Genomic DNA, 21691 nt, shown 5'->3' on the forward strand with positions numbered 1-21691 from the left:
GACTCAGTTTCTAATTTGCCATAGACCCAGAGCAGGTCTTTTAGCATCATCCACTTTGCTATGATTGGCTTGTCCAGCAGAATTACTCTGAGACTCCAATAAGATAATGACATGCTGAAAAGTGTAAAGCATGAAAAAAGCATTAAAGCCAACATTATATGTAAAACAGACTGCATTCAAAATAACCCAAGAAGGAACTTAGTCATATATAAATGGACATTTCATGTACTGCGGCTTATATGAATAGCATTTTTTAAAATTAATAAACTTAATTTAATAGCAATTTTAGGTTCACAGCAAAATTGAGCAAAAGGTACAGAGATTTCCCATATATTCCCTGTCCTCACACATATACAGCCTCCCCCATTATCAGCACTCTCCCACCAGAGTGGTACATTAGTTACAAGGAACCTATATTGACACAGCATCACCCAAAGTCCATAGTTTACTTCAGGGTTCGCTCTTGGTAGGTTTTGACAAATGTACAATGACAAGTATCCACCATTATAGTACCTTACAGAATAGTTTCACTGCCCTAAGAAATCTCTGCCCTGCCTATTTGTGCCTCCCTATGCCCTGGCAACCACTAATCTTTTTACTGTCTCCATAGTTTTGCCTTTCATAAATAGCATCTTAAATATCTCCTTTTGTAGTATTCAGAATTTTCAAATAAATTGTTTTGCAAACTGACTTTTGCAGTCCATAATTGGGTTATATATCAATTTAGAGAGGGACCAGCATTTTTAAAGAAAGTGAGATAGAAAATAATAGGAGCTGTCATGGTAAACCACTGATCGGCTCTGTGATTTTGTTGATGTGCATGTGTGTGTTCATGTGCACTGAATTTTGATGTTGATGTGTAATGTATTTTTCACCTGGTTGTGGTAAAGAAAATTTGAAAGCTACAGCTTTAATAAATAAGGATAAATTTTGTAGGTATAAGTTGTATAAAAGTTATATAATTACTTACATTACAGAATAAGGTATGTCACTGTTTTATAACAGAAAATCAAACTCAAAAGTTCAGGTTGTTTAATGACAAACAAGTAATTGTATATTGTTGTCTTTAACAGATTATTTGGTTCTTTTTATGAGATAATTCAAACATAAAACAGTGTGATCCAACTAAATGATTCGCTGTTCTTATCATTGATTATGTTGCCAGTAGGCTTTTACTGTTCTTATATTATTTGATAGAGAGTGAAAATAATCTGGTTATAATTAATTTTCAGAATCATGTACTACTTATTGCTATAAATACATGAAAATAAATGACATTGAAGATATTTTTAGTTTCACACTTAAATGCTGCCAAATTTTTAAAAGACTGAAAGAAAATTTTTTTTATTATTAATAAATAATAATACCAGACACGAGTAACACTTTTATTTAGATTGTCTTTTTAATTTCACTAGAACTTCCCTCTTGTTTTACATTTCCAAAATATTGATGTTAAGTGATTTGCTCTGGGTCACAATAACTAATCATTGGCAAAGGATTTGAATCCAAGCCTTCTGATTCTCAAGTTCAGTGTTCCATTGGATCTTAACACATTCTACCCGAAAGAATAAATTACATTTGCATAGAGAATTTGTTCTCCTGAAGAGTGCTCTGGTAGAGAAAGCTCAGCAGAATACTGCAGAAGACACATGTTAAGCACATCCACCTGCTTGATAACTTAGTGATGAGGGTGTTTCCCAGGTGAGAAGCTGCTTGGTGTCTTAGATGGTGGGGAGTCAGCCAGTAACTCTGCCATAAACTAATGAAATTACTCTGGCAAGGTTCTTGACTGCTCTGAATCTGGTTTTCAAATAGGAAAATATTTGTCTTCCTTACCTCACAAGGGTGTCAGGAAGACCAAGTGAAACTGTATAAGAAGAAGAATTGTACATGATAAAGCAGTGTACAAGTATCTGTAAGCAAAAGTACAGGTGTATTTATCTTAATTACACATTTTCAAAGTAATTATGAAATAAAAGTCTCTTCACTTTTAATCCTTTACTCCTTCCATCAGTCCTTTACTTGCAGATATTACTGGACCCCTTCTGAAAGTCTTACCTATAGATCTTTATGTGGCCCATGGAGTGGAGCAACAAGAAAGGACTTCATGGATTTTTTTTCTTTTCCATATAATTTTAAAGGACACATGTTAAAATCAGAACTTTTGTACTTAACCTTAATATTCTTATAGTAACTAGTATGTTGTATAGATTTCTTGCCAGTGGCAAAGAACTTTCTTTAAAAATCTGACTTCCGCCCTGACTGGTTTGGCTCAGTGGATAGAGTGTCGGCCTGCAGACTGAAGGGTCCCGGGTTCGATTCCGGTCAAGGGCATGTACCTTGGTTGCGGGCACATCCCCAGTAGGGAGTGTGCAGGAGGCAGCTGATCGATGTTTCTCTCTCATCGATGTTTCTAACTATCCCTTTCCCTTAGTCTCTGTAAAAAATCAATAACATATATTTAAAAAAAAATAAAAATAAAAATCTGACTTCCTTAAAGACTAGTTATATAATAAGAACCCTTAAGTAGAGTTCTGGAGACTTCAGGTAGCAGATATCTCGTTTCTGTTAGATAAGTAGTTCCTTTTTTCTCTCCCACTATAAATGCCTTCATTTGGTTAAGATTGACCATTTAATGGTTGCATTTTGTCCATCTTCATCAAGTGAGATATGATAAGCTTTAAAATTCAGATTTAGAGGACATCAGCTTTAAGGATATTCTAGGTCAGACCTTCAGTCTGATTTAGGCAATTTGAGTCTCTTGCTCCAAGCAAAGTGCCTAGCTCATTAGGCCCCAGCGTGTGCTTACTGAACTCGGCAGTTCCTTTCCTGCTTCCCTTTAAAACATGTACATGCTGTTTTCCTTTTGAACGTTTAAAATTTTTTCTCCACTTAGAAACTTAGAGCTAAGACAAAAGAAATAATTTTGTTACTTTTTTTCTTTTCTTAAACATTTTATGCATTTATAGTGGTTTTTCTTCTTAACCTTGTTATTTTTTTATAATCTCCTTATGAATAAAATTATATACTGATGTAGTAGGAAATGAAATTTATTATTTGTCTGGACTTTATTTATTTATTTATTTATTTATTTTAAAATCCTCGCTTGCGGATATTTTCCCATTGATTTTTAGAGAGAGTGGAAGAGAGAGGGAAAGACAGACAGAAATATCGATGTGAGGGAAACACATTGATCAGTTGTCTCCTGTAAGAGACCTGACCAGGGCCTGTGCCAAGGAGGATCCTGCACTCGAGGTTCGTGCCCTTGACCAGAATCGAACCAGGGACCCTTTGGTCCACAGGCCAACGCTTCATCCACTGAGCCAAACGAGCTAGGGCTGCCTGGACTTTTAGTTATCTGTTTTAACTTGTTTGAATTTCTCATCAGAATTATTGTCATTAAAAATAGTAGCAGTGATCCTTAAATTTTTCTCAGTAGATGATATATTTAGAATTTGTTCTATTGTTCCAGAAGTGCCTTTCTAATAAATGCTGAATGATTAGAGCTCATTTTTATTCTAGATACTAACTTTTTCTAAACTTATTCCAGAAGCATACTCATTGCTGTTAGTTTTGCAGTTAGGATTTAAGGAAGATGCTGACATGGTGATTGAATTTATTTGACATATTTATAGAATTAAAGATAATAGGATATATATGAAACTTTTTTTCTTAATCTAGTATGATGAATTAGTTCCTGCTTCTCTAACAACAAAATATGGAGGATTTTATATCAACACTGGCACTCTACAGTTTCGCCAAGCTTCAGATACTGAAGAAGAAGATATTACAGATGACCAAAAGCACAAACCATCCAAAGTGAGTTTATTCAAAATTGCAACAATAATGAGAGCATTCAATTAATAAGATATGCTTTTTGAATTTCACTTGTGCTTTACACTGTGACTAGAAGGGAAAGTAAATTGCTAACCATTCTTTAATGAATCCATAGTTAATTACATGCTTTAAAGTAAAATTATGTAAATATGAGGAAGTGATATTTACATCACAGAACTATATTTTAAACATTTCTCTCTACATATGTTGTCTAATAATCTGTTTCTGGGATATGGTTAAATTTCCAGGATATATGTTAATTCTTGGTATAGAAATGACTTAATAACCATTACGTTTTCTAAGATACAATTTTTAAAGCAAATTCTATAGAATATATATATTGTATTTGGGAAATTGAGAGTGTCCTTAGATAAGTGTTCTTTGAAGTGTGGCAAAGATGTACCAAAATCACCGAAATGTTTGTTAAAAATACAGATTATAAGGACCTACACAGATAATTGAATCTAAACTGGGGTGGGAGTGCTTGTGGACCGCAAGAATCTGCATTTTCTTTTTTATATGGTTTTATTGACTTTAGGGGTGTGGGGAGAAAGAGAGAGAGAGAGATAGAAACATCAATGATGAGAGAGATTCATTGATGGGTTGCCTCCTGCACACCCCCTACTGGGAATTGAGCCCAAAACTCAGGCATGTGACCTGACCAGGAATCAAACCAAGACTCTCAACCACTGAGCCACACCAGCCGGGCAAAATCTGCATTTTCAAAAATTAATGAAGACTGAAATTTGAGAAAAAACACTGCCCTTGGTGCTGAATCACTAGCATCAGAGAAAAGCATTGATACTTAGATAAGTGATGCATTCTTTTATCATTTTGCAGATTCCTAAAATAAAAGAAGACGGCATTGAGATAAAGAAGCGGAAGCGGAAAGAGGAAGGAGAAAAGGATAAGAAGCCAAGGAAAAAAGTACCCAAACAACTGGGGTATGTGAAATTAAACATAAAAGAATTGTTGTCACAGTGTGACTTGTTCTCCTTTTAGAAAGGTATATTTAGCATTAAATAATGTAGCTCAGCTGGGTATAATTTAATACAGTATTTATGAATACCAATGACCTATTAACTTATATTTTGATAATATTTTATCTATATATATAAAAGCCTAAGTGACTGAATGACCAAACAACCGGTCAACTGGTCTCTGTGATGCACACTGACCACCAAGGGGCAGCTGCTCAACACAGGCCAGGCCGAGGGACCCCACTGGTGCACGAATTCGTGCACTGGGCCTCTAGTTTATTAATAAGTAGAAGGGTTTGTCATCTTAGAGCAGGGGTGGAGAACGTCCGGCCTGCAGGCCGTTTAAGGCCCTCAAAATTATTTGGTCTGGCCCTGCCAAATATAGCAGGCTAATTTTTTTTAGGGGTTTGTATAAAGTGTTGAAAACTTTATTTTATGTAGTAGCAGGCTAATTTTTAAGTTGATAATTTTGTATGGCCCATGAATAATGTTATAAATATCCAAATGGCCCTTGGCAGAAAAAAGGTTCCTCACCCCTGCCGTAGAGCCTCACAGTGTATTAGATCAGATTTAGAAATTGGTTCATTAAGTATTTTGCTTATTACAACATTTTACCAATAAGAATCAGTTTGAAAAGAAGGTATAACATTGAACAAATGATTTTAATCTTTTTGTACTAAAACTAACCTTAGATGCCTGGAGATTGAGGATTGGCAGTAGTCTATGTGTAAACAAGTTATATTGTGTTAATATAAAACAGTCATTTATTTTATTTACCTATCCTTAACGCTTGTGACTTTAGCTAATGTGATTTTGCCTCTAAAAACCAAGAAGAATTTCTCAGAAAACATCAGTCATAAGAATAAAATGTTTGTACCATGTAATCATAAAATTACCAATTGCCCCTATCTCTCTATGGCTTTTTTAAAATACTAAGGTACAGAAACTTGAGAAGCTGGGTATTTCTCCCCTCCTTACCAGGGCAGGTACATCTGAATTTTGGGCTGTTGATATCCAAAAATTTGATGTAGGGAGGTATTTATACCCTCCTGAGCATGAGATTATAGTGACATTTGAGTTAGTAAGAAATTGTTAAGCCCTGGCTCCTGTGGCTCAGTTGATTGGGCATTTCCTGTGCACTGAAAGGTTGCAGGTTCAATTTCTGGTCAGGGCACATGGCTGGGTTGTGGGCTCAATCCCCAGTAGGATGTCCCAAAAAAACATATGTACACTTTGAATAATTATAAAGGTAGTGTTTATTAAAATACATTTCATTTTCAAAATGTAATAGAAATCAGCTGTTAAAGTGTGTATACATTTTTGGGGGACACCCTGTGTGTGTGTGTGTGTGTAACTAAAGGTTGTTTTAAGTGATTATTATTTACTAGAGGCCCAGTGCATGAAATTCATGCACTGGGTGGGGGATCCCTCAGCCCAGCCTGCGCTCCCTCACAGTCCAGGAGCCCTCGGGGGATGTCTGACTGATGGCTTAGGGGAGTGGGCCTAAGCCGGCAGTTGGACATCCTTAGCACTGCCCCAGAGGCAGAAGAGGCTCCCGCCACCTCCGCTGCACTTGCCAGCTGTGAGCCTGGCTCAGGGCTTCTGGCTGAGTGGCACTCCCCCTGGTGGTCAGTGCTCATCATAGCGACCGGTCATTCTGCATATTAGCCTTTTATTATATAGGACAAGTAAGCTTCTTTGGGAATAAAAACTATACACAATGCTTTTTATTGAATTTACTAGAGGCCCGGTGCACGAATTTGTGCATGGGTGGGGTCCAGCTAGCCCTGCCCCAATCGGGGTAGGAGGGTGATCAGGGGCAGGGCCAGCTGGGGGGAGGGGTCGCAGGAGGTTGGCTGGCTGGCCCCGCCCCCGATCGGGGTGGGGGCATCCAATCGGGGCCAGGCTGGCTGGGGGGAGGGTCCACGGGAGGTTGGCCAGCGGCTCCACCCCCATCGGGGTGGGGAGACCAATCGGGCTGGCTGGGGAGAGGGGCTGCGGGAGGTTGGCCAGCCAGCCCTGCCCCAGATCTGGCCTGGGGGAGGGCCCCCCCCCCCCCCATCAGGCCAGTTGGCTGGCTGCAGTGCGCATCATAGCAACCAGTTCTGGTCCTTCCGGCGTTCTGGTTGCTTGGCTTTTATATAAATAGATCATTTTCTCAAATTTATAATCTATTCATTGAGTAAATATTTGTTAAGTACCTATTGTATACCAGGCACTCCTCTGGTTGTATGTGTATATAAGAGTAAATGAAACATGGGCCCACCTTCAAGGTTCTAACAATCTTTTAGGTTCTGTAAGTACACGTTAGAAACATATAAACCATAGAATTTAGAAAAGATTTCTTATCTAGCTGATTGCCTCACACAGCTGTTCCTGGAATGGAAAATGAAAAATGACCAGAAGGTAGTAGCAGATAAAATGGGATCTAGATAGAGAGCATGGTGATGGTTGAAGGCTCACAGATTGATAAACAGGATTTTGTATTTCTTTGGCAGTTGGTAGCACAGCCTCCAGGGATACAAATTTGAAGGTGGGCTTCTCTGGTTGTAAAGCAACTGTTTTCAGCAGAAGTACATTTCTTTACTTGGTTAATTGTTTAGGTAACTACTTTATAGATGTGCTAAAGAATGTGAACAGTCCAAAAGGAATAGTAAGTTAACCTGAGCTGGTTTCATTTTTTTTCTGTTGACTTTATTCCTTTCATTTTCTTCACTCTAATGTTCACTTACTTATCTACCTTTCATAAGCAACAATCCAGATGATGATGATGAAGATGCTATTGTTATAATTTAACTAGAGACCTGATGCACGAAATTTGTGCAAGAGTAGGCCTCCCTTCTCCCGGCTGCCGACCCAGGCTTCCCTTGCAGCCCCGGCTTCGTCTGGAAGGTTGTCCTGAAGGACGTCCGGAAGTACATCCAGTCTAATTAGCATATTATGCTTTTATTATTATAGATTATTATAGATAAGTGATTTACTTTCCTGCCTGTCAAATGATAATTTGTGCCTGCTTATTTACAAGGGGCTTTAATCTTGAAAATCATACGTAGCCTAACTGATTACTTTTTTTCTTCACAGAGTTGTAGCTCTGAATTCACACAAGTCTGAAAAAAAGAAGAAACGTTACAAAGATTCTCTTTCTCTAGCTGCCATGATACGAAAATTTCAGAAAGAGAAGGATGCATTAGAGAAGGAGTCTAACCCTAAAGTCTCAGTGAACTTAATGAGCGCCTCTTTGAATAAACCCCCCTCCGCTGCTGTAACATTGGGAAATGATGTCTCAGACTTAAACATGAACAGTGCTGATCCGGACCTTCCCATTTTTGTTAGCACAAATGAACATGAACTGTTTCAGGAAGCTGAAAGTGCCCTAAAGATACTAGATGATATTGATTTTGACAGATTATTGGATGCTACTTCTGATGGTAGCCCCCTCTCTGAGTCAGGGGGAGAGAATGGAAACACCACCCAGCCAACCTACGCCTCTCAGGTTATGCCCAAGGTGGTACCTATTCTCCCAGAGGGTTTACCTGTCCTTCTTGAAAAACGTATTGAAGACCTCCGTGTAGTAAGTGGAATAATTCTTTTGGGTTTTTTTGGGTTTTTTTATTTGTTGCACAAATATAACAATAAATGTATTTTTAAGACAAAAATAACAACTGACAATCCCAATACTCATATAAGCAACATATAATTTCTTTTTAGTTTTTGACTGTGTGCATAAACCTTTGATTTTATTTATATTTATTTAAGTATAGTTGGTATACAATGTTATATTAGTTTCAGGTCTACAATACAGTGATTTGACATTTATATACCTTATGATGTCATCACACTAAACGAAGTCTAGTAATCATCCATCACTATGCAAAATTATAATATTTATGACTATATTCACCTTCACTTTTTTCACCTATCCCCACCTCCCTCAGCTCTGGCAACCCTCAGTTTGATCTTTATGAGTCTGTTTTTGTTTTGTTTGTTCATTTGTTTTTTTAGATTCTCCATATAAGTGAAGTCATATGGTATTTGACTTTGACTTAATTTCACTTAGCATAGTAACCTCTAGGTTCATCCATTTTGTCACAAATGGCAAGATTTCATTCTTTTTTTTATTGTTGAATATTTCGTTGTATATGTATCACATCTTTTTTATTCTTTCCATGGACACCTAGGTTGCTTCCGCATCTTGGCTATTGTAAATAATGCTGCAGTGAACATAGGATGCATTTATCTTTTTTAATTAGTGTTTTGAATTTTTTCAGATAAATACCCAGAAGTGGAATTTCTGGGTGATGTGGGTATTTCTGTTTTTAGTTTTTTGCGTAATTTCCATACTCTTTTACGTAGGGGTTACACCAGTTTACACTCCCACCAACAATGCACCAAGGATTCCCTTATCTCAATGTCCTCACCAACACCTGTTATTTTTTTACTTTTTTGATAATAGCCATTCTGACTGGTGTGATTTGGTATCTCATTGTGGTTTTGCTTTGCATTTCCCTGATGATTAGTGATGTTGAGCATCTTTACATGTTGGTTGGCCATTTGTATGTCTTCCTTGGAGAAATGTTCTATTCATGTTCTCTCCCATTTTTTGATCGGAGTGTTTATTTTTTTATCTTGAGTTGTATGAGTTCTTTATATTTTGGATATTAACCCCTTATTGGATATATCATTTGCACAAATATATTCTGTCATTTAATAGGTTGTCTTTTTGTTTTATTGATGGTATCCTAAAAAGCAGGAGCTTTTTAGTTTTTTTTTTGTTTTTTTATATATATTTTATTGATTTTTTACAGAGAGGAAGGGAGAGGGACAGAGAGTTAGAAACATCGATGAGAGAGAAACATCGACCAGCTGCCTCCTGCACATCTCCTACTGGGGATGTGCCCGCAACCAACGTACATGCCCTTGACCGGAATCGAACCCGGGACCCTTCAGTCCGCAGGCCGACGCTCTACCTGCTGAGCCAAACCGGCTTCGGCAGGAGCTTTTTAGTTTGATGCAGTCCCATTTGCTTATTTTTGTTGTTGTTTCCCTTCCTAGAGAGGACATAGCCAAAATGATATTACTATGACTTATGTAGAAATTTACTGCCTATCTTTTCTTCTGGAAGTTTTATGATTTCAGGTCTTATATTTAAATCTTTAGTACAGTCCCTGGCCTGGTAGTTCATTTGGTTACAGCATTGTCCCAATATACCAAGGTTACTCAAGTTTGATCTCTGGTCAGGGCACATAAAAGAATCAATCAGTGAATGCATAAATAAGTGGAACAACAAATTGATGTTTCTGTCTTTCTCCCTCTCTCTCTCTCTAAAAGAAAAAAAAAATCAATAAACATAAATAAATGATGCCCTAGCCAGTTTGGCTCAGTGGATAGAGTGGCGGCCTGCAGACTGAAGGGTCCCAGGTTCAATTCTGGTCAAGGGCACATGCCTGGGTTGTGGGCTTGGTCCCAGTAGGGGGCGTGCAGGAGGCAGCCAATCGATTCTCTCTCATCATTGATGTTTTCATCTCTCTCTCCCTCTCCCTTCCTCTCTGAAAACAATAAAAATATATTTTTAAAAATGTTTAGTTCATCTCTAACCGGTTTGGCTCAGTGGATAGAGTGTCAGCTTGTGGACTGCAGGGTCCCAGGTTCGATTCCGTTCAAAGGGATGTACCTTGGTTGCTGGCACATCCTCCAGTAAGGGGTATGCAGGCGGCAGCTGATTGATCTTTCTAACTCTCTATCCCACTCCCTTCCTCTCTGTAAAAAATAAATAAAATATATTTTTAAAAAATGTTTAGTTCAATTTGAGTTTATTTTTGTATATGGTATGAAAGAGTGGTGCAGTTTAATTTCTTTTGCACACATCTTTCCAGTTTTCTTAGCACCACTTATTTTTGGGTTCTCTATTGTTTCATTGATCTTTGTGTCTGTTTTTGTGGTAGTACCATACTGTTTGGTTATTGTAGCTTTATAAATTGTTTGAAACCTGGGAATGTGTTATCTCCAGCTTTGTTCTTTTTTTAAAAAATAAATTCAGCTTTATTAGTGATAATGTTTATATTTATAATTTGTTAAAATATATTTTTTATTGATTTCAGAGAGGAAGGGAGAGGGAGGGAAAGATAGAAACATTAATGATAAGAGAGAATCATTGATCAGCTGCCTCCTGCACGCCCCCTAGTAGGGATCGAGCCTGCAATCTGGGCATGTGCCCTGACCAGAAATCAAACCATGACCTCCTGATTCATGGGTTGACACTCAACTGCTCAACCAGTGAGCCACAGCGGGTGGACTAGTATGGACATTTTAATGGTATTAGTTCTTCCAATTCATTAGCATGGTATATCCTTTCATTTATTTGTGTCCTCTTTAATTTCTTAAGTTTGTAAAAGTTTTCAGAGTACAGGTCTTTTACATCCTTGGTTAAATTTATTCCTGAGTATTTTATTATTTTTGATGCAGTTGTGAATAGGATTGTTTTCTTAATTTCTCTTGATCATTCATTATTAGTGTATAGAAATGCGACAGATTTTTGTTATTATGTCATCTGCATATAGTAACAGTTTTACTTCCTCCTTTACAATTTGGATGCCTTATATTTCTTTTTCTTGTCTGACTGCTGTAGCTAGGACTTCCAATACTATATTGAATAATAGTGGTGAGAGTGGGCATTCTTGTCTTGCTCCTGATTTTAGAGGAAAAGCTTCCAGCTTTTCACCACTGAGTAAGTTGTAGCTATGAATTTGTTGTTATGTAGCTTTTATTATGTTATGCTAAGTTCGCTCTATACTTACTTTACTGAAATTTTTTTCATAAATAGATGTTAAATTTTGTCAGATGCTTTTTCTGCATCTATTGAGATGATCATGTCATTTTTATGCTTGGTTTTGTTGATTCATGTATCATGTTAATTAATTTGTGGATATTGAACCATCCTTGCATTCCTGGTATATATCCCACTTGATCATTGTATGTAATACTTTTACTGTATTGTTGAATTTCATTTGCTAGTATTTTGTTGCTAATTTTTACATCTATGTTCATCAGTGTTATTGGCCTGCAATTTTATGTTTTTGTAGTGCCTGTCTGATTTTGGTATTAAGATAATGCTGGCCATGTAGAATGAGTTCCTTTCTCTTCAATTTTTTCAAGGATAGGTATTAATTCTTCTTTAAATGTTTGGTAAAATCCACCTGTGCAGCTGTCTGTTCTGAACTTTTGTTTTTTTGGGGTGTTTTTTAATTACTGTTTCAATATCATTACTAGTAATTAGTCTATTCAGAGTCTGATTCTTTTTGATTCAGTCTTAAAAAGATGTATGTTTTTAGGAATTTATCCATTTCTTCTAGATTGTCCAATTTGTTGGCATATAATTGTTCATACTATTCCTTAATGATCCTTTGTATTTTTGTGGTGTTGATTGTAAACTCTTCTCTTGCATTTCTGATTTTATTTATTTGGGCTCTCTTTTTTCCTTGATGAATCAATCTGGCTAAAGGTTTGTCGATTTTGTTTATCCTTTCAAAGAACCAGCACTTAATTTCATTGATCTTTTCTATTATGTATTTTTAGTCTCTAACTCTTATATTTCTGCTGTGATCATTATTATTTCCTTTCTTCTATATATTTTGGGTTTTGTTCTTTTTCTAGTTTCGGTATAAAGTTAAATTGTTTATTTGGGATTTTTCTTTCTTGAGGTAGGTATGTATAGCTATTAACTTTCCATCTCGCCGAAACCGGTTTGGCTCAGTGGATAGAGCGTCGGCCTGCGGACTGAAAGGTCCCGGGTTCGATTCCGGTCAAGGGCATGTACCTGGGTTGCGGGCACATCCCCAGTAGGAGATGTGCAGGAGGCAGCTGGTCGATGTTTCTAGCTCTCTATCTCTCTCCCTTCCTCTCTGTAAAAAATAAATAAAATATATATATAAAAAAAAAACAACTTTCCATCTTAGAACTGCTTTTGCTGCATCCCATAAATTTTAGGGAGTTTTGTTTTCATTTTCATTTATCTCAAAATATTTTTGAATTTCCTCTTTAATCCATTGGTTGTTAATAGCATATTGTTTAGTCTACATGTGTTTGTTTTTTTTCCAGTTTTCTTTTTGTAGTTGATTTCTAGTTTCATATCATTGTGGTCGGAAAAAAATTCTCTATTTTCAACATTATTGAATTAATTGACACTTGTTTTGTGACCTAATATGTGATCAGTCTTGGAGAATATTCCATGTGCACTTGAAAAAAATGTGTACTCTGTAGTTTTTGCATGAAATGTTCTAGGATTGTCTATTAAGTTGATCTGATATGACATTTAATGTCATTATTTTATATTAATCTTCTATCTCTGATTTGCCCAATGATGTTAGAGGAGTATAAAGTCCAATAATATTGTATTGCTGTTAATTTCTCTTTCTATGCCCATTAATATTTGCTTTATATATTTATTTTTTAAAATATATTGATTTCAGAGAGGAAGGGAGAGGGAGAGAGAGATAGAGGTATCAATGATGAGAGAGAATCATTGATTGGCTGCCTCCTGCACACCCCCTACTGGGGATTGAGCCCACAGCCCGAGCACATGCCCTTGACTGGAATCGAACCTGGGACCTTTCAGTCTGCTGGCCGATGCTCTATCCACTGAGCAAAACAGGCTAGGACTGCTTTATGTATTTAGATGTTCCTGTGTTAGGTGAATAGATATATTTACAATTGCAGTATCTTACTGCATTGACCCATTTATCATTATGTCTCCTTTTATAGTCCTTATTTTAAAGTCTGTTTTGTCATAAGTATTGCTACCTCAGCTTTCTTTTCGTTTCTATTTGCATGTAACATCTTTTTATATCCCTTCAGTTTCAATCTGTGTGTCTTTTTATCTAAAGTGAGTATCTCATAAGCAGAACATAGGTGGGTCTTGTTTTTTATTCATTCAGCCACCCTAAGTCTTCATTGGAACATTTAGGCCATTTACATTTAAAGTAATTCTTGATAGGCATGTACTTATTGTCATTGTTATTTGTTTGTTGTTGTTTTTGTCATTCTCTGTTACTTGTCTTGATCTCTTTCCTTTTGGTTTGCTGGTTTTCTTTAGTGTTTTGTTTGGGTCTTTTGCTCTTTATTGTTCTGTATTTTTTGTTGTTGTCGTTTTGTTTGTGGTTACCATGAGGTTCATATATACCAATCTGTATCTATAGCAATCTATTTTTTTTTTACTCTTTATTGTTTAAAGTATTGCATAAATCTCCTTTTTCCCCCATTGACATCTCCCCAGCTGCTCCCACCCCCTATAGCAGTCTATTTTAACCTGATAGGTGTTTAAGTTCAAGTACATTCTAAAAGCACTACATTTTTACTCCATTTTGACAATCTTTGAATTTTAATGATGAGTTTTGTCCACTTATATTTATTTTCTTTTTTTAATTTATATTTTTATTGATTTGAGAGAGAGAAAAACATCATTTTGTTGTTTCACTTATTTATGCATTCAATGGTTAATTCTTTATTTTTTATTCATTTCAGAAAGGAAGGGAGTGGGAGAGAGAGATAGAAACATCAATGATGAGAGAGAAATCATTGATCGGCTGCCTCCTGCATGCCTCACACTGGGGATTGAGCCCGCAACCCGAGCATGTGCCCTGACAGGGAATTGAACTGTGACCTCCTGGTTCATAGGTCTACGCTCAACCACTGAGCCACGCCAGTCGGGCCCATTGGTTAATTCTTGTATGTGCCTGACTGGGGATCAAACATGCAACCTTGGCATAGCAGGATGATGCTCTAACCAACTGAGCCACTCAGCCAGGGCAAATAGGAACTACATTCTTAATCCAATAAAAAAAAAAGTTCTAAAAACAAAACAGCACTAAAGATGTCTATATAAATACGGACAAGTTTTTCTGTTTACTGAATTTGTCCTCTCATTTGGCATATTAGTTAACATAGGGGAAATTAAGCATGTAACGAAAGACACAGTATAATCTACAGTTTTGTTCATCTAAAAGTTTGTTTATTTAATCTTCTCAACTACTCCAAGTATCAAGTATAGGTATTGTTTTCTTTTTCTTTTCTTTTTGTTTTTTTGTTGTTGTTGTTAATCTTCAACCAAGGATATTTTCATTGATTTTTAGGGAGAGTGCAAAAGAGAGGGAAAGAGAGAGAGAAACATCGATGTGCGAGAAACACATCGATTGGTTGCCTCTTGCACGAGCCCAACCAGGGCCCAGGCTGGGAAGGAGCCTGCAACCAAGGTACATGCCCTTGACCAAAATCCAACCTGGGGACCCTGTGTTCCACAGGCCGATGCTCTATCCACTGAACTAAACTGGCTAGGGCGTATTGTTTTCTTTTTGTGGTTGAGAAACTTAAGTGATAGGTTAAATAGCTTGGTCAAGTCCAACTAGTAAGTGGTGGAGCCAGAACTTAAAAACAGGTTGTCCAGATTCCAAAGTATATCCTTTTTGTTATTCCCATGTTGCCCCACCCCTAGATGCTTTATAGGTTTTAAAAAGTGCTGATGATGTGATCCAGGTTTTCCAACATGTAATTGATAATAATTGCTATTGTTTATTTAGCAAATGCCTGTACTGTGTATTGAGTGTACAGTGTCCCACAGTCACAAGGCACCTTTTACCATTGAGGAGACCGTGCCCTGACTGGATTTAGTGTACTTTACATACTATATAGTCAGTCTAACCCTCAAACAATCATGGGGTAGGTAGTATTCCAAGATTCAAAAGGTTAAGTGATTTGGCCATGGCCATGTGATTTTTAAGTGGCTGAGACATATTTCAAAGTGAAGATTTAAAGGCAGGACCATCAAGCTCCATAGTTTGCACTTCCTCTGCTGTGTTATATGCAATTCATTCTCATTTAATAAACAAAACTGCTTAGTAATGAATGTGTTTCAATCTTGTAAAACTGTCATATTTCAGATATCAAAAACTGTAATTTTTCTCTGTAATAGTCATACCAGGAGTAAGAAGATTCGTTTTATTTACTGATGTCTATGAATTCTCCATATTTTTTCTTTGAAATACAAGATGGTTTTTTTTCTTCAGGAGATGAGAATTCATCCTTGTGTTTGTCTGATGAGGAGTTTGTTCTTGTTGCTCTTTTCTCGCTTTGAAACATTCTTCCAGTGTTCAGCCTCTTGACATTTTTGTTTCTCTTTCTTGAAGTTTAGTTTTCATTCTGGCTTTCTTCCTGTATTTCTACTCCCTACATATACCAGTCTGCATCCTTTCTAAGAAGTGCTGAGATACATCTCAGAAATTTTATTCTTCTATTTACTGCATGTAAAATTGTCAGATGCTTGGTAGATTGACAGAATCAGCATGTGACTATATCGGATTATTGGATCAGGCTTGATTTTTTACATCTCATGGAAATCAAGATAAACTGTTCTTTGTAATTTCCCCAGTAAAATTTGCTTATGGTAGATTGTCTTGGTTTGTACACTCTTTGTTTCTTGTCAGGCTGGTTAAGGTGACAAACATAATGATGAAAATATTATCCTTAAGCTCATTGAATTAATTTTTGCTTATACCTAGGCTAATGTTTTCTTTGTTAGTATGTAATTAGGTAGAACCAAGGGTGGCAGTGTTACAGAGGAGAAGTTAGAACGCTTCTGGTCTGAGTCCTAGGTCCACCACTTAGTAGCCGTGTGATTTGGGGGCATATTGTATAACCTATTTAAGATTTTGGTCCCTTGTTTGTAAAATGAGGGTTTAATACCAGTTTCACCAGTTATGAGTATTTAACAAGGTAATGGGTATAAAGTGTAGAATATGATACACATTGTAAACAATAATGTCTGTAGAAAGTGGGACATCTGCTTTCTGTTATCTTGGAGACCATAGCAAAAATTAACAAGCCCTGACCGGTTTGGCGCAGTGGATAGAGCAGGGGTCCTCAAACTATGGCCCGCGGGCCACATGCAAATACAAATATTGTATTTGTTCCCGTTTTGTTTTTTTACTTCAAAATAAGATATGTGCAGTGTGCATAGGAATTTGTTCGTAGTTTTTTTTAAAACTATAGTCTGGCCCTCCAACGGTCTGAGGGACAGTGAACTGGCCCCCTGCTTAAAAAGTTTGAGGACCCCTGGACTAGAGCGTCAGCCTGCGGACTGAAGGGTCCCGGGTTCGATTCCATGTACCTTGGTTGCGGGCACATCCCCAGTAGGGGGTGTGCAGGAAGCAGCTGATCGGTGTTTCTCTCTCATCAATGTTTCTAACTCTCTATCCCTCTCCCTTCCTCTGTGTAAAAAATCAATAAAATATATTTTTTTAAAAATCAATAAAATATATTTAAAAAAATTTTTTTTAAAAATTAATAAAATACACAAGACAACCAAAACACTAAATAAATCTTATATGGAAATTTTGTGAATTTAGGTAGATTGAAAAAAATGAAATACAGACATAGTCAGAAAGAATGGTGTGTATACTAAAATAGTTTCAGCACTCTTTAATTGCCTCCTTATGCCAGGTACGAAATTGGGTATTAAGAATACAAAGTGAAAAAAATTATAACCCCATCCTCAAAGAGCTGATTCTTTAGTAAATAAATATGGAAGCAAATAATGTGTTTCTTAAGGGTTATGTTGTCAATCTTATGTTTCTCTAGGCTGCCAAACTTTTTGATGAAGAAGGAAGGAAAAAATTCTTTACACAGGATATGAATAATATTCTTCTGGAGTAAGTATTTTCTTCTTTGATTAAAATCCTTAAAAATTATTTAAACTTTAAGAATTTATTTAAAAATATAGTAGACCTCGCCCTGGCCGGTGTGGCTAAGTTAGTTAGTCATCGTCCAGTGAACCGAAAGGTCACTGGTTTGATTCCGGTTAGGGCTCAATCCCCAGTCAGGTGCATGGGGGGTGGGGGAGGCGGCAGTGGGCACAGCTGATCGATGTTCCTTTCTCTTCTTCTCCCCTCTTCCTTCTTCTCTCTCTAAAATTAATACAAACACATTTTAAAAGATAAAAGGTATATAGTAGGCTTTTGAAATGCAAATACTGAGTGCCTGGCTAGTCTCATACATTAGCTCTTCCCTTTCAGCCTCCCAGTATGTATGATGAACATTTGTATGATAAACATTTGTTTCTCAGCAAAATTATGCTTCTGCATGTATTGGTTCTTTTGGACCCCTATGATAATCAAAGCTTCTAATATTATAACTGCCAGAGCAAGTGACCACTGTACAGATTGAATAGTACTCTAGGTTTATATGTATATTTTACCAACTTATATAAAACATTCTGTGATAGCTCTGTTTATATTAAATTTGGTATAATTTTCTGTCTACTTTTCAGACTTTGGAAAAATACATTATGAACTCTTAAAGCCAAGTGGAAAGTATGGTTTAATTAAGAAATGATGATTGTGGGATAGGATTGAGTCCAATGTGGAAAAGACAGAAGTTAGATTTAGGAGGAGAGGGTGAAGGCTGATATATGATATAGGTTATATTTAAAGTAGTGATCATTTTCACTCTCACAGTTTGATACTAATAAAGCTGCAGATTCTAATATTGTGATCTCATAAGATATAAACCTATTGGCTTATAAATTTTGACCATTGGAAATTGGATATCTAATTGACTGCAAGCAGAACTGTGCCAAAAACAAACAAACAAATGATTCTGGGGAAAGCAGCAAAATTTACTTCTCTGATGAAAATAATGTGTTGGTAGTTCAGTAGCATCATTTAGAAAGAAACAAAAAAGCAATGTTTTTAATACTATCATTTCTCTTTTAAATATATAATGAAGATAGTTTCTCAAGATATAAAGGATGAATTGGTTTGTTGGTTCTGATAACTATTTTAATGAATTGCATTCTCTTATGCTGTAGTACTAAAACTTTTAAGTACCATGGATTTCATGAAACATACAACCTAGTATGCTACTTCTAATATGGTGAAATTTTGTTCCTGTTCTTCTTTATTTAATCCAGGGCTTTTCAAGTTGTTTCTGTTTGCCTGAAAGCAAGGCAAATGCTTCCTGTTGGCACCAGCTCCTTTTACCTAGCTCCCGTAAAACCCCAGATTCAATAAACAATATAACATTTCTCATCAGAGCTGTCCCAGATTCCATAATCAGGGATCTGCCTAGCTCTTCTTTTTCTTTCCATTTGAAAGCCCTAAGTTTACTAGATCAGGTCCTTTTCCTGAGACGGAGACAATTCTTTTTTATTTTACTTTTCTGTAAGGGAACAGCTACTAGTATAGCTCCCCTGAGAGAATCAAAAGACCATCCTTGGGAAATAACATCTCAAATAAGCGGAATAGCAGCATTCCATTAACTGACTTCTCTGTCAGTTCCTCTCATGTCTATTCTAAAACAAATCCTCTAGGTTTTTGGAGCCAATCTACTTAAATTTTTAAAAAATTTATTAATTTTGAGAGAGAGAGAGAGAGAGATTGATTGATTGATTTGTTGTTCCACCCATTCATGCACTCATTGGTTGATTCTTGTATGTGCCCTAACCAGGGATGGAACCTGCAACTTTGGTGTATTGGAATGATGCTCCAACCAACTGAGCTACTGGGCCAGGGCCCATCTATTTTTTATTTCATAGAAAGTGTGCCTCCAATTCTACAAGTCAGAGTGTTTAGTTGAATTTTTTTCTCTTTTAGTAAGTTTATTATACCACCCTGGCCTCTTTGTCCACTTTCCTGACCCAAAATCCCTTATTTCTCTGGACTGAATTGATCTTCTAGGGACATATGGTAGATGATTATTTGGTTTAGTTATTCCCATGAAGTTACTCAGGTGTATTGGCTCTGCCTCACCATTGCTTCCTCTTCACCATGGCTGGAGAGAAAAAGAGATGAGTTTGTTGGAATAGAGTACCCTTTTACTTTTAGCCTAATGAATTTGACCTGGATCAACAAATTAACAACATGCTGGCTTGATTTCATCCCCTATTTCCTTCTTTACTTCAAGCTGACATTGCTAATAAAATCTTGATTCTTTGCCTATTATTCTAATTCAGCCTGACAATTCTGCTCAACAAATGCTTTAGGCAGGTACTACCAATCCTATTGGATATTTGGCAGTGAGATCTGTCTTCCTTCATTGTTAGATGCTCCTTTAAGGAGCTTGTGAGTGTGATGTGAATCCTATATAATAAAAGGCTAATATGCAAATTGTTCCCTTGACTAGGAGTTCAACCAGGAGGCAGGGCCGGCCAGCCAACTGCCTAAGGCCCCTCCCCCGGCTAGCTGGCCTGATCGACCCAATCCGGGCAGGCCGGCCAGACCCCACCCATGCACGAATTCGTGCACCGGACCTCTAGTCTCAATATAAATGGGCTTACCAATTGGTCTGCCTGTCTGTATGTTTCTCTTTCTTTGAATTGAAGGTTAGCAAAGTGAAAGGGTTGGTCACAAGCCACAGCTTTTCCTTACTCTTTTGAGGGGCTGCTTTGCAATTGGAGGAATCCCAAACAGTTTTTCAAACATACTTCTAACCTGTTCCATACCAAGTCTTCTTTAGGTAACCCTAGAACCAGCCCACCTGAATTAAGTAGTTATTCAGGGAGAAGAGGGATGAACACACCTCTTGTCTAGTATTAGTTAGCACATCAACAGGCTTTTGAATTTTTGCTTTAAGGTAAAGAGATATTTGGGATTTTGAATTTGGGTTATTGTTCCCTAAGCTTTCTTCAGTTAGTTTTCAGTGGTTGTATTATTTGGACAATATTGGTAGGATATCTGGAATACTTGAGGAAACTCCAGGAAATTCAGTAGATTCCAGAATTCATTTGGACTGAGTTTTTCTTATTATTAGTGTTTTAAATTTATTAAGAATGATTTTTTTAGAAAGAGGAAGTTTACATGGTAGGAAGATGTGCCATATATCACCTTTGGGAAAATGACTGTATTTCTAGAATTCTGTGTAGAAAGGATGATACCATAGTTATCACTAAATATTCCTCAGTAGGAGAATCTTGTTTACAAAGATGGCTATTGCTTCCACTACAGATTTCCATGTTTCATTTCTTTGAAACTTCTCCAGAGACAAAGGAGAGTTTTGTGTAGACAGGGATATAAAAGTGAGTTTCCAGCCTATTTACTCAACAGAACCCAATATTTGTTCTCTAGTGCCTTTAATAGCAGATGGTCCCAGTATATTTTCATTCATTTAGAACCTGTAGTGATCTCATGCTCATAATTTGTTATCAGGTTCAAGGCCCATTCATAGTAACTTTCATGCATAGAAATCTGCCTTTGGATAGATTTCACTTAAAGAAGGAAAAGGAGCCTGGTAGAAAGTAGGAGGCAGGGCTCAAGAAAGTTCACCACTTCAAGAGAACTTTGTTTCTCTGTGAAATAAATGTAAAAATAACTGAAAATCACACTTTGGGTGCCAAGTGTTTTTAGTTGGCTACTTCTGGAGCCTTAGAAGATTGGAATTCTTAGGAAAAAAATATTAAAGTAGATCTGTGAGAGATGTGTGCTTAAATACACTGCTTAAGAATGGGGGTACAGCCCTAACCGGTTTGGCTCAGTGGATGGAGTGTCGGCCTGCGGACTGAAGGGTCCCAGGTTCGATTCCATTTGGGGACATGTGCCTTGGTTGCGGGCACATCCCCAGTAGGGGCTGTGCGGGAGGCAGCTGATCGATGTTTCTAACTCTCTATCCCTCTCCCTTCCTTGCTGTAAAAAAAATCAATGAAATACATATTTATTAAAAAAAAAAAAAAAGGCTCTAACCGGTTTGGCTCAGCGGATAGAGCATTGGCCTGCAGACTCAAGGGTCCCAGGTTCGATTCCAGTCAAGGGCATGTACCTTGGTTGTGGGCATATACCCAGTAGGGGGTGTGCAGGAGGCAGCTGATCGATGTTTCTCTCTCATCGATGTTTCTAACT

The 21691-nt window shown here is 37.1% G+C and overlaps 1 protein-coding gene across 1 annotated transcript in view; it reads left to right on the plus strand.

The window, feature by feature from the left end:
* Positions 1–21691, plus strand: part of UBN2 (ubinuclein 2) — a 77093-nt gene that overhangs the window by 26911 nt on the left and 28491 nt on the right. The window contains exons 5-8 of the mRNA XM_023764817.1: positions 3682–3819; positions 4678–4781; positions 7899–8388; positions 17442–17512. Of these exons, the coding sequence (XP_023620585.1) occupies positions 3682–3819; positions 4678–4781; positions 7899–8388; positions 17442–17512 (803 nt within the window). The remainder of the gene's footprint in view (positions 1–3681; positions 3820–4677; positions 4782–7898; positions 8389–17441; positions 17513–21691) is intronic.

This window comes from Myotis lucifugus, unplaced genomic scaffold (genome assembly GCF_000147115.1).
Source record: "Myotis lucifugus unplaced genomic scaffold, Myoluc2.0 scaffold_351, whole genome shotgun sequence".
Taxonomy (NCBI): domain Eukaryota; kingdom Metazoa; phylum Chordata; class Mammalia; order Chiroptera; family Vespertilionidae; genus Myotis; species Myotis lucifugus.